General features: G+C 38.1%; 1 protein-coding gene across 1 annotated transcript; it reads left to right on the top strand.

The window, feature by feature from the left end:
* The first annotated feature begins 337 nt into the window (after positions 1-337).
* LOC100496220 lies at positions 338-14,240 on the top strand. The gene is made up of 4 exons (XM_012967522.3): positions 338-614; positions 5,200-5,245; positions 5,354-5,554; positions 13,638-14,240. The coding sequence occupies exons 1-4, from the start codon at positions 558-560 to the stop codon at positions 14,012-14,014; spliced, it is 681 nt and encodes a 226-aa protein (XP_012822976.2). The 5' UTR covers positions 338-557; the 3' UTR covers positions 14,015-14,240.
* The last annotated feature ends 522 nt before the right edge of the window (positions 14,241-14,762 follow it).

Here is a 14,762-nt window from a genome sequence, read left to right as displayed (position 1 = left end):
CATCGAAATTCACATCTTCACCAGCAGTGAAAATATTCTGGAATCAATGCTAGAATCTTGCAGGTGGTCTTTTTTTGCTACTTTTTTAGTGAAATGTTTGTTCATCGCTAGCCTTAATGTGGGGCTCTCCAAATTACAGAAAGATCCTACATCTGGAAAACCCCAGGTCCCAAGCGTTCCAGATAACAGATCCAACACCTGTATATAAACATCTAAAAATGACACAATCAAATGCTTAACGGGTTAAATTTACCATGACAAGAACAAACAAAGTCAGCAAAATATATTCTACCTGAACTATCGGGGGTTAAACAATAGTGATCACTTGTGCTAGACCTTCCCCCATTCCAACTTGAAGAATGAGACAGGTTGTGCAAAAAGCAAACATGCTCAGATCCTGTTCTCTCCCAGCCACCCACAACACACACACTGGTCACGTCACCAAGAAACTTCTTTCACTTTTGACAGTCTTGTGATCACAGCTGCACTTCCCGGGAGAGAATGAAACTTCATTCAACGTTTTAGATTTTTTAATTCTGGCTGCTGTTTCATACATCATGACTACCACCTTGCGTTATTTGTGCTGCTGCTGTGCATCTGGCAGTGAGGAAGAGGTAAGAAATTGGGATTTTAGAGTAACTCCTATTCCTAGATGTGCACAGTGCCACCCTTTGCTTCAGCCGCTTCCTTATTGCCATTACCCATATTCGTTATACTGACCAGAACTCTGCATTAAGGAAAGCTGCTTTATTATAATAGGAAATGGATGCAGGGACACAGTCAGATAATTGCTGCTCAGCAGGTTGTGTTTTCCCAAGTATCCAGGGTTAAAGGTTACCCTAATGAGGGAACGCCGTTAGGGAGGGCCAGCAAACATTAGATTAGCAGCCAGCCGGCTCTTTAAATAGGGCAGAACTAACATGGGGAATGAAGGAATGTTGTGCAGGAAGCCTGTTCAACTATTCCCAAATCCATTAACAGAATGGTTCCCTACCAGCAGTACAGGTGGGTCACTGCGTGGCATAACTGGATTAACTGCAATCCCTAATCTAATGACAGATTCACCCATGCAGTTATTATTATTATTAATAAACAATTTGTATGGATTTTTCCTTAATAACACATTTTTAGTACAGTGTGGGATCCCTTATCCTGAAACCCATTATCCAAAAAGCTCCGACTTAAACTGTAAACTATATATAAATATATATATATCAGTTTTAAACCATTAGTGTAAAGAGACATTTTAAATCAGTTTTGCTTTAATTTCATACTAATGACATTTTTACGGAGTCCTATCTCCGTCTCATAGACAGATATACTGTATCTTATGATACCCTCACCTTCTCCAGTAACTTATTTGGCATAGTGGCTTTTAGGGTCCCTATATGACATGATATGGACAGCCTAAAGCCAAAGAACAATTTCAGGGTCTTATAAAAAATAACTTTCAAAACTTTTTTTGCCTGTCAGGACACAATCATCAGTACTGAAGTGAGGCAAATAATTGGTAAGAAGGGGCTGTGGTGCAAGGAAGTCCTGATTGCAAATATTGCACCAGGGCCCAATAGGCAGTAGCAACATTACTGAGCCAAATCATGCACCAGTAGTATGGTGGTCACCTCAATCCTTTAATGCTTACACTGAATATATATCCTACATGGCTAATTATTAGTTCATTTAAAAGCAGGATTTCAGTGTATTACATATTGAAATAATATGGTATTTTTCATTTAAATAATAAAAAAGGCTTTGGTGAATTCATAAGGAAATAAAAATACACAAAATAGACGAAAATCTCGTTGACTATAGACAATTACACAATTTCTACATCATACTAAAATGTAATTCAAACAAAATGTCCCCATTTGCTAATTAGCCATGCAAGATGTGGATTCCATATATGTCTGTTGTAAAGAGGTAATGTGGCAACCATGACCACTAGTATTTAAAGAAACTAAAGTTGACCTGAACATGTATAGACTACCTTTGTATTGTGGCTCCTTTTCACTGTCTTTTGGCCGACCAATGGAATTTTTTTTGTCAGCACAGGTAATATTTGATCCACAAGAATCAACAACCAGTTTATCTGTCAGAATGGCCAACTGACATGCCATGTGTTGCCATCTTAATACCCTAACTAATATGGTTGTGCACTGGAAATACAGCTCACGCAGAGGCAATGGTGGGATTCTTAAAAGAGTATAATACTGTATTTTGTAAATGCATTTATTACAAAATACAAAACCAATATAATTACATAGTCTAAAAATTATTATAGAAATAGCAGAGAAATGGCACTAAAATCACAAGGTAATATACTGTATATGTAGAATATATTTATATTTGGATTTTTATAGTTGCTGTTCAACCTGCTCTCTCCAGTGATGTCGTAAATGGGAAGGACCAGGACGGGGCCAGTGTCCCAATAATAGAGCTGGGACACTGTCATTGTTGGGCCTGCGACCCACTACAAGGGGTTAAATTTACAGTCCAGATGTCCATCACAGGATTTGGGCTGAGCAGCGCAACACTGGTAGACATGGGCCCTCTGTTGCCTATAAATGAAATATGGCTCTGTGTGGCTGCACAAAAGAAATTGTATTTTATGTGAATGACATTGCAAACATACTTCAGCCCTGTATTGATATACTGGAAATTCCAGCCAGCAACAGAAGAGCAGTCAGCTGACAGTGACACCCTGCATGGGGAGAAAGATGTGGAGGCAGATTAGGATTATAAATCTTATGACAAACTGGTTTTACTCTGCACAAGACTGAGACTACATCTGTACTGATGAAAAATATGTAACCAATGTACACATAAAATTCAACTGTGTGGCAAACACAAGTTTTAAAGCCTGTGAGTGCAATCGATCTGAGATCTATACTTGGCATCCCCCCCCCCCCAAAGGATACCATTTACTATATCACAATATGATTAATAATCTACTAGATAAAGAAAATAAAATTATTTACCTCCCTAGAGAAAAATGTTACCCTATTCATCTGATTTGGAGTTCCACTTGTGGGGCTGCATGCTTGAAAGGGCATCCAGCATGCATCTGAAGCAGAGGGGGTATTTTACACTGTGGTTTCAAGAAGACACAACAGGAATAGTTTTATGTGCAGTAGCAAGCATTGATTGTATAGTCATTGAAAAGAATCAGTCACTGTTGCCACTGGAATACCTTTATATGGTTTAGACTCCACTACTAGAGATAAGGAAGACCCTATACTCATATGGGTTTTACCTTCTACAGCAGGGGTCCCCAACCATTCTTACTGGTGAGTCAAATGTAAAAAGACTTGGAGAGCAACACAAGCATCATAAATGTTCATGGAGGTGCCAAATAAGGGCTGTGATTGGCTATTAGGCCGCCTCTATGCACACTATCAGCTTACAGGGGGCTTTATTTGGTAGTAAATGTTTTTATTTAACCAGAACTTGCCTCCAAGTCAGGAATTCAAAAATAACTACCTGGTTTGGGGGCACTGAGAGCAACATCCAAGGGGTTGGTGAGCAACATGTTGCCCCCATGCCACTGGTTGGGGATCACTGTTCTACAACATTGTTCCCAACCCAAAAGCATGGAGCTTACAAGTGACGGTATGTTCTGCAGCTCGGTTAGATATAATATTAAAAAGCAAATATTTCAATTAAAATCCAATATGATTAGTCACATAGATACTGATTTTCATTAAATGCATGTGTATCTGTATAGAAAATAATATTACATAGTAACATAGTAAGTTGGGTTGAAAAAAGACATACGTCCATCAAGTTCAACCATAATGCCTATATATAACCTGCCTAACTACTAGTTGATCCAGAGGAAGGCAAAAAACCCCCATCTGAAGCCTCTCTAATTTGCCGCAGAGGGGAAAAAATTCCTTCCTGACTCCAAGATGGCAATCGGACCAGTCCCTGGATCAACTAGTACTAAGAGCTATCTTCCATAACCCTGTATTCCCTCACTTGCTAAGAATCCATCCAGCCCCTTCTTAAAGCTATATAATGTATCAGCCAGTATGACTGATTCGGGGAGGGAATTCCACAACTTCACAGCTCTCACAGTAAAAAATCCTTTCCGAATATTTAAATGGAACCTCCCTTCTTCTAAACGGAGTGGGTGCCCTCGTGTCCGTTGGAAGGACCTACTTGTAAATAAAACATTAGAAAGGTTATTATATGATCCCTTTATATATTTATACATAGTTATCATGTCACCTCTTAAGTGCCTCTTCTCCAGTGTAAACAGACCCAACTTGGCTTTCTTCATAACTGAGACTTTCCATACCCTTTACCAGCTTAGTTGCCCTTCTCTGGACCCTCTCTAACTCAATAATGTCCCGTTTGAGCACTGGAGACCAAAACTGAACAGCATATTCTAGATGGGGCCTTACCAGCGCTCTGTAAAGGGGAAGAATAACCCCCTCCTCCCGTGAATCTATACCACTTTTAATACAGCTCAAAACCTTGTTTGCCCTTGCAGCTGCTGCCTGGCATTGCTTGCTACAGCCAAGTTTATTATCTACAAGGACTCCAAGGTCCTTCTCCATTATGGATTTGCCTAGTGCAGTCCCATTAAGGGTATACGGGGCTTGCATATTTTTACATCCCAGGTGCATGACCTTACATTTATCCACATTAAATCTCATCTGCCACTTAGCTGCCCAGATTGCCAGTTGGTCAAGATCCTGCTGCAGGGATGTCACATCCTGTATAGAATTGACTGGTCTGCAGAGTTTTGTGTCATCTGCAAACACTGATACATTACTCATAATACTCTCCCCTAAGTCATTTATGAACAAGTTAAACAAAAGTGGACCCAGTACAGAACCCTGATTAGTAATTAGTCGAGCAGTGAACCACTTCCTCTGAATGCTTAAAGTCAGGTAACATATATAGAAGTGTGAGGATTGAACTAATTGCTGCAAAAGATCTAAGAAGATTAAAAAAAAGGAGAAGCTGAAAAAAAAATATTTTATTGGGTAATAAAACTTTTTTTTTTTTCTTCTGGTACCTCCATGTAGACAGGTTAATAATGCAAACACAGACACACAAAGAACAATTGCTCTGATGTCTGATAGGTCATTTAAGAAAAAAAAATATTTTTGTATTTGTTTTCCATGTATGTCCACATCATTTGGTCTTATTTGAACTTTTTTCTTATTTTTCTTATTTTTCTTATTCCAGAGCACCCCTTTTGCACGAGAAGGAAGAAGCCAAAAGGCAATCAAGAGTAAGCTATTTTCCATACTGTATTTTAGTCATGATAAAGAACATTCCATGTCTGTTTCGGGGGGGATTGTAATGTAGGATGAAGTCTAACGTATATATTTTTTCTCAGCTCTTAACAAAGGTGAAAAATTAGTTATGAAGCATGTCAACGTGCCAAGCATTGATAACCAGTTTGCAGAGATCGGTAATCTCTACAATGATCAGGTGGAGCACCATGAGACCATGACACAGTGTATCTCTAGTCTGGCACATATCAGTCATTCATCTCCAGACCTCACCGCCTGTATACAGAGGCTGAAAGACAACTATTGTAAGTGAACATTTTTTACTAAGTCTAAAAGTAATTGGGCAGGCCTGGAGCCTAAAAGCAATGCATTATTAGTGCCATAAGCTTTGGCTGAACATGATGCATTGAATTGCTTCTGAATGATGTGCTATTACTACCTCAATCCCCACTCAATCAAGATTTTGACCTAATGAAATTTTCATATATACTAACTCAGTTAATACTTACCAACTGAAGACACTACCGATTGGTGGGTGTCAAAACGTCAAAAACAGTTGCACACGTCGTTTTTTTTATGCACGTGTCCAACAAATTGCGCATGTGCTACATTTTCATGGTTTTGCTAATTTTTCACCTAAGTGATATGGAACAGATTCGCTCATCACTAGCCACTATCTTTAACTTTTCCACAGAGACCCTGACTTCTAGAGGTTTGAGATTGGGCTTAATGTTCATGCTAAGGTCTCCTGTGGAGTCCAAAGGGCCAGAACCATATGTTTCTTCCCCTTTTAAAGACTAGTGAACAGGCACTTTTTATACTTGGAGAACTGGAACACCTCCCTTTCACATACAGTAACATTAATTACACTTTCTCACAGTGCAATGGTTACCACATCCCCTACATTAACTGTTTTTAGTCAGCAGTGGGCAGGCAAAAATATATTGTTCTAAAAAAAAAAAAGTAACAAGTAAGAGCTCGTAGAAAAAATTAATCATATGAGTACTGCTTAGAAGAATATGAATTTGCCTATGGCTACATAAGAAACAACTGCTTGAATTAATATGGATGGTGCAACATGAACTGTGGTTATCCAAGAATATAGGCCACCAATAAAGCAGTGATTCTCTTAACCACATATCTCTGATTTGACACAGCACACTCTCTGCCTACTTTCTGACATCTGTGATCTCCTTTCATCAATTGAGCTGGGAATACAACATAATGAATAGATCCTGCAGAAGCTGGCTACTCTGCCAAGTCTCTGTTTTCAATAACAGCCTGAGATGAAAAATAACAATTGGGAATTGAGGATGGATATCTAACCTGGGGGAGATTTCAGTGCTAAGTTGTCTAAATCTTTGCTTTGTGTCATCTCAGTAGACAATCACTGCCTTTATTTCGTTTTTATTTCAGATAGAAGCCTTTTAAATTGTGAAAATAATAATAAAAAATATATATAGTTTTCACTTAAGTGTAATTCAGTACTTCGAGGGTATACAGTCTGTTAAACTGCCTACATTTCAGCGTTTAAGTTTAAATTAACTCACCTCCAGCTCTGTCTGGTTATGAGATACATAGCCTGGCTGCCATACACACTGAAGGATGTACAATAGGATGCAGAATATTGGACCATAGTGAGGACTATGACAGATCCAGTGTAGGACCAGAAAAGTTACATTTAAAGAAGTTTCAATATAAATTGGCATAGGCTAAAAAGCTTGAGGATGAAGAAAATATAAACCTTGTGCACAACAGTAAAATATATTGAATGCTACTTCTGCCACCCCCCAAATGTACCATCTTAGATTTGCATCAGCAGATGAATCAAAGGTCTTATTCTACATAAATGGATACATATTTGTAAATTCCATCCTATGTTATGCAGCAGATTATATACATAACAATAGAATTTGTGATGGTGGTAGTCAATCACAGAAAGAAATTGCCAGGGCTTGGTCTCACCCACATTCTGGAGTTGACCAGCTGCTAAAAAAGATAAAGCCATTATTTATACATAAAGAGAAAAATTGCCTGTGCACCATTTGCCTTTAGAAAGACATTTTTCCAAAAAATGAGGTGTTAGTACCACATTTAACCAAAATATGTAAGCTCACGTGCCACATTACAGCCTCTCATTGTATGTGAGTCCTGCACTGCCTACACTGCCTCATTAACATGCACTCTTTAAAAATAATTTTTACAAAAAATGAGTTGTTAGTATGACACTTTGGCCAAAATATGTAAGCTCACGTGCCACTTTGGAATTACTCACAGGTGTATGTTAATGAGCTGGGGCTTAAAAGCTGTCTGCTTTCTTACTAGAGCTCTTGGGTTAAGGGTAAGTGCAACATGGTCTTACTACTCAGTCACATTGTTTGCTGGGGGACTTGATTTTAAATGCACTACAGAATTAGAATGCTAATAGGCAGTGTAGGACTCACAATGAGGGGCTTTGACATGGGTTTAAGCAGATGGAAAAAGGCTCCTGCACAGGGCAAATGGTAGTGAGCAGGATACTGAGATGTGACAAGCAGTGCAATAAGGTTTAGAACAGAAGATTGCAAAACTGAATCAGGACATTTTAAAAGTTAAAGGCCCATGAAAAAAAAAAAAACCTATAGAAACCTATGCAGTTGTATACAGCATTATCAGCACAGGCATGTATGGGGGAATGCAGAAGTAGTGGCATCTGCACTTCTGTCTGGTCCATTGGGAACAATTCTAATACATTATTATAATAGACCTGCCTTTTAAATAAAGAAGGGCTGCAATGCCACTGATGATTGGCCATGCATGGATAAATCATATGCACAAAATACAAGGTTTAGCAACAAGTCCAAGACACTCAGCTAAGGGAGAGAATGATCCAATTACCCAAAGGGTAAGCACTTATGGACTCCACACATAAGCCAGTTAAAATACTGCCCTGTGTGTTTTCATGAGCACCTACTTTTTGGTTCTTAGACATTGCATGGGTAAACACATAAAGCACTGGCGCACACAGTACCCCATGTAGAGACTGGGAGACATGGAAGGAGATATGATATAAGGAAGTGGTTGGGGCTATGGGTGTATGGGTTCCTGAGGGTGGGGGGAATAGCATTAGGGTCCACATGTCTCAAGTTTCACATGTGCTCTTGCAGCTGAACATCTGTGGAAGCAAAATTATTATTCTTTGACACACTTACTAAATGGCCAAAAAATCTGTGCCTAAAAGCTATATCTGTGCATATGTTTGCAGACATGAAATGTTTAGTAGCAGACTTGTTTCATTCATGCACAGATAAAACTGACTTGATCTGACGTTTTTGTGGGTTTGCATATAAAGAAATGTAAAGCACCACTTTCAAATGGATGTAAAAAACCCATAACATTAAGACGTTTTATGGAACCTCTTTATCCAGGATACTGGGACCAAGATGGGAATCTTTATCCGTTACACCTGTAAGTCGTTTTGTAGAAAGAAGCTGTAGTAAATTACACTGCCACCAGAGCTACTATAAAATTAGGGAGAGATTAGAGGCCCTTAACAGGATCATATATAATGACAGTTTGGAAGAGAGTAAAGAACTTTAAAGATGGAAATAAAATATATGTTTTCCATCTGGCACTGTAGACTACGTATCCAGTTAAAGGAGACTCATTTTTCTATTTAAAATTGGCAACAAAATTTAATCATGTTATTTTCACTTTTCAGTGTGAACAGAACTATAGACAGATTGGTCTGCAAGATTTGGGAGGCAGTTAATCAGTAACTTAGTTAATAGCTAATGGTATCTCTATGCAGAGGTTCCACAAAAGCTCTGTGTCCGGCGGTGCTTCCCAATGTGCTGCTCAAGATCACTTTTTCCGCTTGTCCTTTGAGGTTACAAAGGTGATGCTGTGTTCCACCTGTGTGCATGCATTCCACCAACAGGAAGTAAAAAAGGCAAAATATCTCCAAATCTATAATAATAATAAACTGCGTTTGTATATTAGCTTTTTTTAAAGGTGCCATCTCTCTGCCTTGCCAGATAGCTTATTATATAGTAAAGAACTTGAACTGATTATTTTATCTTAATATTATGCCTGCATTAGTTAGTGGTACAATTTTTCATGTATTCTCTGCTGGAACCCATTGGACCTCCCAAAATCGTGTCCACCAAATCAGTTTTTTTGGCACATCATATTATAGGGAATTTGTCATAACATCCATTCAGGGGGATAATTTACAAATCATGCTCTTTAGTGATCTATTTATCCAGCCTACATCCCTCCTTTAGCCTTGAATGCAGTGCTACCAAACACCACCAGTGCTGTATTCATGGGGGAGCGCAGGTCATTGTGCTATATTCTGCAGCCCAAAGGTCTGAACCAATAGTGCAAAGTGCAGGTCAGGGTGCAAACGTGCAAAAATTTACTGACCACTATACTGTTGACTTTAACTGGTTTTCTATCAGTCCTAGCATCTGAACTGTAAATTCAGTGACTCATGTAATATAAATTATGAATTCAGATGCTGTGTGTTTGAGCGCTTAGGGAGTAAAACAGAAAACCACAAAAGACAGTCAGATATCCTAGAACTGACTTTGAATATTGTACAGTTATTACATTTTTTTACTGCAGCCCCATGAAAATAACACTGACGGGTGCATTACTATGTAGAACTCCCCAAACGGCATTCAGTTTGATTGAGTAAGAACATAGTAGGCCTGTGTTAGAGTAACTGATGCAATAATAACTGCCAGCCGGTTAATTATCTTTTGTAGCAGTGTCTCTGTTGCATGCTGTGAATGAGTCACTGTTTGTCAAATAGCTGCTCTTTTGCCTCCCACTTTGTATTTTCACCATAGTTTATTTTTTCACTGCTAGAAGTTGCAAAACAACAATATTGATTCTTGATTATACAAGCAGAAAATGTTTTGTGTGTTACTACATTTTGTGGGGCCAAATAGCAATACTAGACCAAATGTCTGCTGGTTTTGCATATGTATCTGAGGTAGACATGGATTGTTGTCTGCACGTCAACAGGTGAGATAAGCTGCATGACCCTTACCTTAATTTGATCATTTGCTACCCATTAAAAAATGTGAAATTTATAACTATTGTTTCTATGTGTTTTGCAAGGAATCTAGGTTCTATTAACAATTCTGCAATTTGGTGTGATTAGACAAAATAGTAATAAGTTGAGAAACATGATGGTGGTCGTAGGACTATGGTGAAATAGATAAAAAGTGAGGAGGAGAAGAAAGGAATATGGACCAGCAAAGTGTAGGCCATTTTATTTTTATGATGAGCAAATTTTTTTTCCAGGCATGGATTTGCGGGAAATTTCCGTATTTGGTCATTGGCAAATTGTTACGGGGAAACTTCCATGCTAAAAAATTTGTTGAGCGTCAAAAAAAAAGTCTCAGGCACCTCAAAAACAGTTGCACGACAAGTGCGTTTTGGTTCATATTCGCTCACCACTAATTTAGATCTCAAAATTTGTGGAATTGGCTCATTTAGTTAATTATGGTAGCTACATTTGCTTCTCTTCCTCTTCTTTTCTTTTTTATCATAAAAAATCAATTTTGTTCTTTAAAGTCCCTGTGGAGTCCTTTATAGAGGGGAGGGGCAAGGTACATAAAAGCTTTTGCTATACCGGAAAGAAGTGTTCTGTATATACCATTAACAGGCACAAGGGCATGCACTTGAATACCCCAGTCTTGCGTGTCTTTCAGAAAGTACAAAAAGAGTATTTTAGAGCATGGAATCTAGAGTCCTGTTAAGTACAGTTAAAGCATAATTATTTCTTGTACTTTATTTAAATATATATAGTATAAAAAAGACCAGCAACTCCGGGATTTCTTGTGAAAAATCAAAACATGTATTCAAAGTATTCTGCCCCATGGGGACCCGAAACGTTACGTCGGCTGTTTATGCTACTTTGAATATATGTTTTGATTTTTCACAAGAAATCCCGGAGTTGCTGGTCTTTTTTATACTATTGGAACCCTTTACCGAGCACCCGAGGTATGTTATGTAGCGGTGTGCCATCCTTTGTGTGTATATATATAATAATTATTTTTTAAAACCCTATGCATATACTTGCATACTAGTGATGTGCAAGCTGGCTTAAAATCCGCAAAACTCATGGGTCTAACATTCGCACAACAGAAACAGGTCACCAGTGACTTCAGACTGAGCTCTTTTGCCAGCCTTCCTGCCCATGACCTGGTGCACACTTGCCCCACCCCCTCTTTGACATCACTGGTCTATAAATAGATGGGAATCCCTAGGCCAGGTTGGGAGCAGGTGGGTTAGGCTCAGGTGAGGGGTGACTATTTGTCGACCCGCACATCACTATTGCATACTATCTGCTTTGCTCCCTCCTAATGAAGAAGTCGCAACCGATGACTGCAATGCCTCCTATCTTCTTGTACCTGCTTATTGTGTGATATTTCATCTTTTTGCAATCTATCTGTTGTGATTGCTAAATCTGCAACAGCCCCTTTTCATACCAGCTCCCATGGACCTTTAAGACCATATCAAATTTTCCCTGTCCCTATCCAGTTTGCAGGGGATTTTTTTTTCTTTTTTTTTTTTTGTAGCAACTGCAAATCAAAACCTTCTCACTGGCCGTAAATCTGTCCAGCCAGTCACAGAACGAGGAGAACATGTGGCCAAAATACATACAACTCTTAAACAAACCCGCATAAAAAAACAAACCAAGCTCTTGCTTAGCTCCAAGTAGCTCATGAGGCAATTCCATTAGGTTAGCTTCTAATACACAGAGGGAAACCATTTGTACTAGTGAGCTGATTAATTATACTGAATGATGGGAAATCCAGAGGATTCTATATTAAACACAATAGAAGAACCATTTCCCCAACTGGCTACTGAAGCTTTTGCAAACACAAACAATTCTGCATTTTTTTTCCTTTCATGACACTCTCTAATTCTTTCCGCACAATGGATATCTGAATAGACCCATTAAATCAGTCTCCAGTGAAAATCCATGTGAGGGAACAAAGCTTTTCATTGTTTATTTTATAAAAAAATAAGTGATTTTTATAAAATATGATTTAATGTTCAACAGTATTTAAGCTTAATAAGAGTAATGAACTTATATTTAATTAAACACAAACAGTATATCGAGATGAACCAAACTAAAGGTACTTTTAGCAAACTGTCTGTAAACTGAAGAAAGGGCCAATGAGTTCAAAGGAGATGTTCAGCTCTAGAGTGGTCTCGCAAGAGAGTGAGAGAAGGGAGTAAGAGTTTAAGCAGTCGGTCAAGGGGTAACCATAGTGTGATACTTAGAGTATACTTATAACTGATGATGGAGAAGAAGAAAAACAGGAAGACTTTGTAGGTTAAAAATTGACATTTACATTCTTCATTGGTAAAAGAGCCAGTGCCAGGGCTTGCAGTTATTTATGTATTAAAAATGAAATGAAATACGGGCCTAGGGGCTGATTTACTTACCCACGAACGGGTCGAAATGAGTCCGATTGCGTTTTTCGTAATGATCGGTATTTTGCAATTTTTTCGTATGTTTTGCGATTTTTTCGGATTCTTTACGAATTTTTCGTTACCAATACGATTTTTGCGTAAAAACGCGAGTTTTTCGTATCCATTACGAAAGTTGCGTAAAAAGTTGCGCTTTTTTCGTAGCGTTAAAACTTACGCGAAACTTTGCACCTTTTAAGTTTTAACGCTACGAAAAATGCGCAACTTTTCGCGTAAGTTTTAACGCTACGAAAAAAGCGCAACTTTTTACGCAACTTTCGTAATGGATACGAAAAACTCGCGTTTTTACGCAAAAATCGTATTGGTAACGAAAAAATCGCAAAACATACGAAAAAGTCGCAAAATGTTCGTTTTCAAGTCGGAACTTTTCCAATTCGGGTCGGATTCGTGGGTTAGTAAATCAGCCCCCTAGACTTACATTTTATGGGGTTCAATCGACTGTCGCTGCCATTGCTGAGCAGAGCTGCTTAATTTAAAGTTTACAATTACCTGGGAGTCATTAAAGTCCCTAGTACACTGTAATGCCTTACTTTTGCTTTACCGTAATGGAGGGTCAGCATGGGCTCCTGCGCTTGTTAGGATGCTCCTTGCAGCCTCCTGCTGCTACTTGTTGGAAAAGATTGTGGATATACTGTACATGGTAACATTTTATACCATCAAATGACCAGTTTCAAGGAAATCTGATTATTAATATTACAATAGATGGGGTATGAACTATTGTAGATTGCTAAAGTTTATCCCCTATAAACTTTACAGAGGAGTAGCCTAATAATCCCCTGTATTCCCTTTCTGATTTCCCTAAACATTCTTTAAATTTGATTTGATAGCTTTTCCCCTTCTTTTGTGATTGAAATGAACCAGTAAACACATTTGTTGGTTTCTGATTTGCAGATGACTATGATATTAAAGTACTGATGGAAGGGTACAATTTCTCTCTTCTGGTGAAAACAGAAAAGGAACCTCCAGAAAACTTGAAACAAGCACAGGAGATCGTTAAAAAGTTAAGTCGTGCATCCAAACTTCTCATCAGTAACCAAACCAGACTGGGAGAGATGATGTTCACAGTTCTGCAGTCACAAAATAAGACTGATATGGAAAGCAGCATAAAGGAGGCCAACACTGTTTACATGGACCAATTACGCCTAAAAAAAAACCTGGAAGACAATCTACAAAAGACAGACAAAGCCAGACAACTGTCTAAAGAATATGAAGAGGATGCCAACAAAATTCTTATAGAATTATCTAAGATTTCTGGAGCTGCACTTTGAAATAATCAACCCTTTTTCCTTGACCTGGTTTTGCTACATATAAATAGCAACAAACATAACCACTTATAAGCTTTATATCGTTTCACAAGACAGAGAGATATTTTTGGTGCAGTAGGTAAACCTGTATCTGTTGAGATATTTCTAGTGATTTCCTGTAATAGCAAACTATATTACATTACTTTTTTGTTCTAATGAATTTCTGTACAAATACAAATGATTGTTTTCAGTTGTCCTTGCCTTTTTAACAGAAATATTTGATTGATTTCCCCCCACCTACAGTATACACTGCCATAGGCAATGGCCAGTTCTGTTTATTGGAGTAGATTCATGTTTTAGATTACCAGAAAGCTGGAAAAGCAGATTATGACAAAAGATTCTGACCTTGAGGCTTTGAATATCTACAAACAGAAAATGAAAGGTAGGTTACTTAACAAGGAGAGTGCTGGTCAGGGAATAATCAATTAATGGTTCAAGAACATAAGAATGTCAAGGCACTGGCAGGTCATCAAAACCATTGTCTAGAGGTCTATACTAAAGAATCATTTTGCTTTTACAAAAAGAGTTACTTCCCCAAGAATGATAGGGCTTTGTTTGTGTTTTGTGTACCCCTCTAATAGCAGTACATGTATGTACTGTATGTATATTTTTATTTATATAGCACTACTTATGTACACAGCGCTGTACAGCAAAACAATAAATTAATAAATGAGCAGGGTATCATGACAATAATACAAAAATAAATACAAAG

The sequence above is a fragment of the Xenopus tropicalis genome, chromosome 10 (genome assembly GCF_000004195.4).
Source record: "Xenopus tropicalis strain Nigerian chromosome 10, UCB_Xtro_10.0, whole genome shotgun sequence".
Taxonomy (NCBI): Eukaryota; Metazoa; Chordata; class Amphibia; order Anura; family Pipidae; genus Xenopus; species Xenopus tropicalis.
The sequence above is the reverse complement of the archived record's forward strand: the minus strand, read 5'-3'. Positions and strand labels throughout refer to the sequence as shown.

What these genes read in the sequence shown, in the direction of transcription:
- LOC100496220 (XM_012967522.3), top strand. Translation starts at nt 558, where the DNA reads ATGACTACCACCTTGCGTTATTTGTGCTGCTGCTGTGCATCTGGCAGT. An exon ending in CATCTGGCAGTGAGGAAGAG is followed by an intron (nt 615 to 5,199) that starts GTAAGAAATTGG and finishes TTCTTATTCCAG; the next exon opens with AGCACCCCTTTTGCACGAGA. An exon ending in GAGGCTGAAAGACAACTATT is followed by an intron (nt 5,555 to 13,637) that starts GTAAGTGAACAT and finishes TCTGATTTGCAG; the next exon opens with ATGACTATGATATTAAAGTA.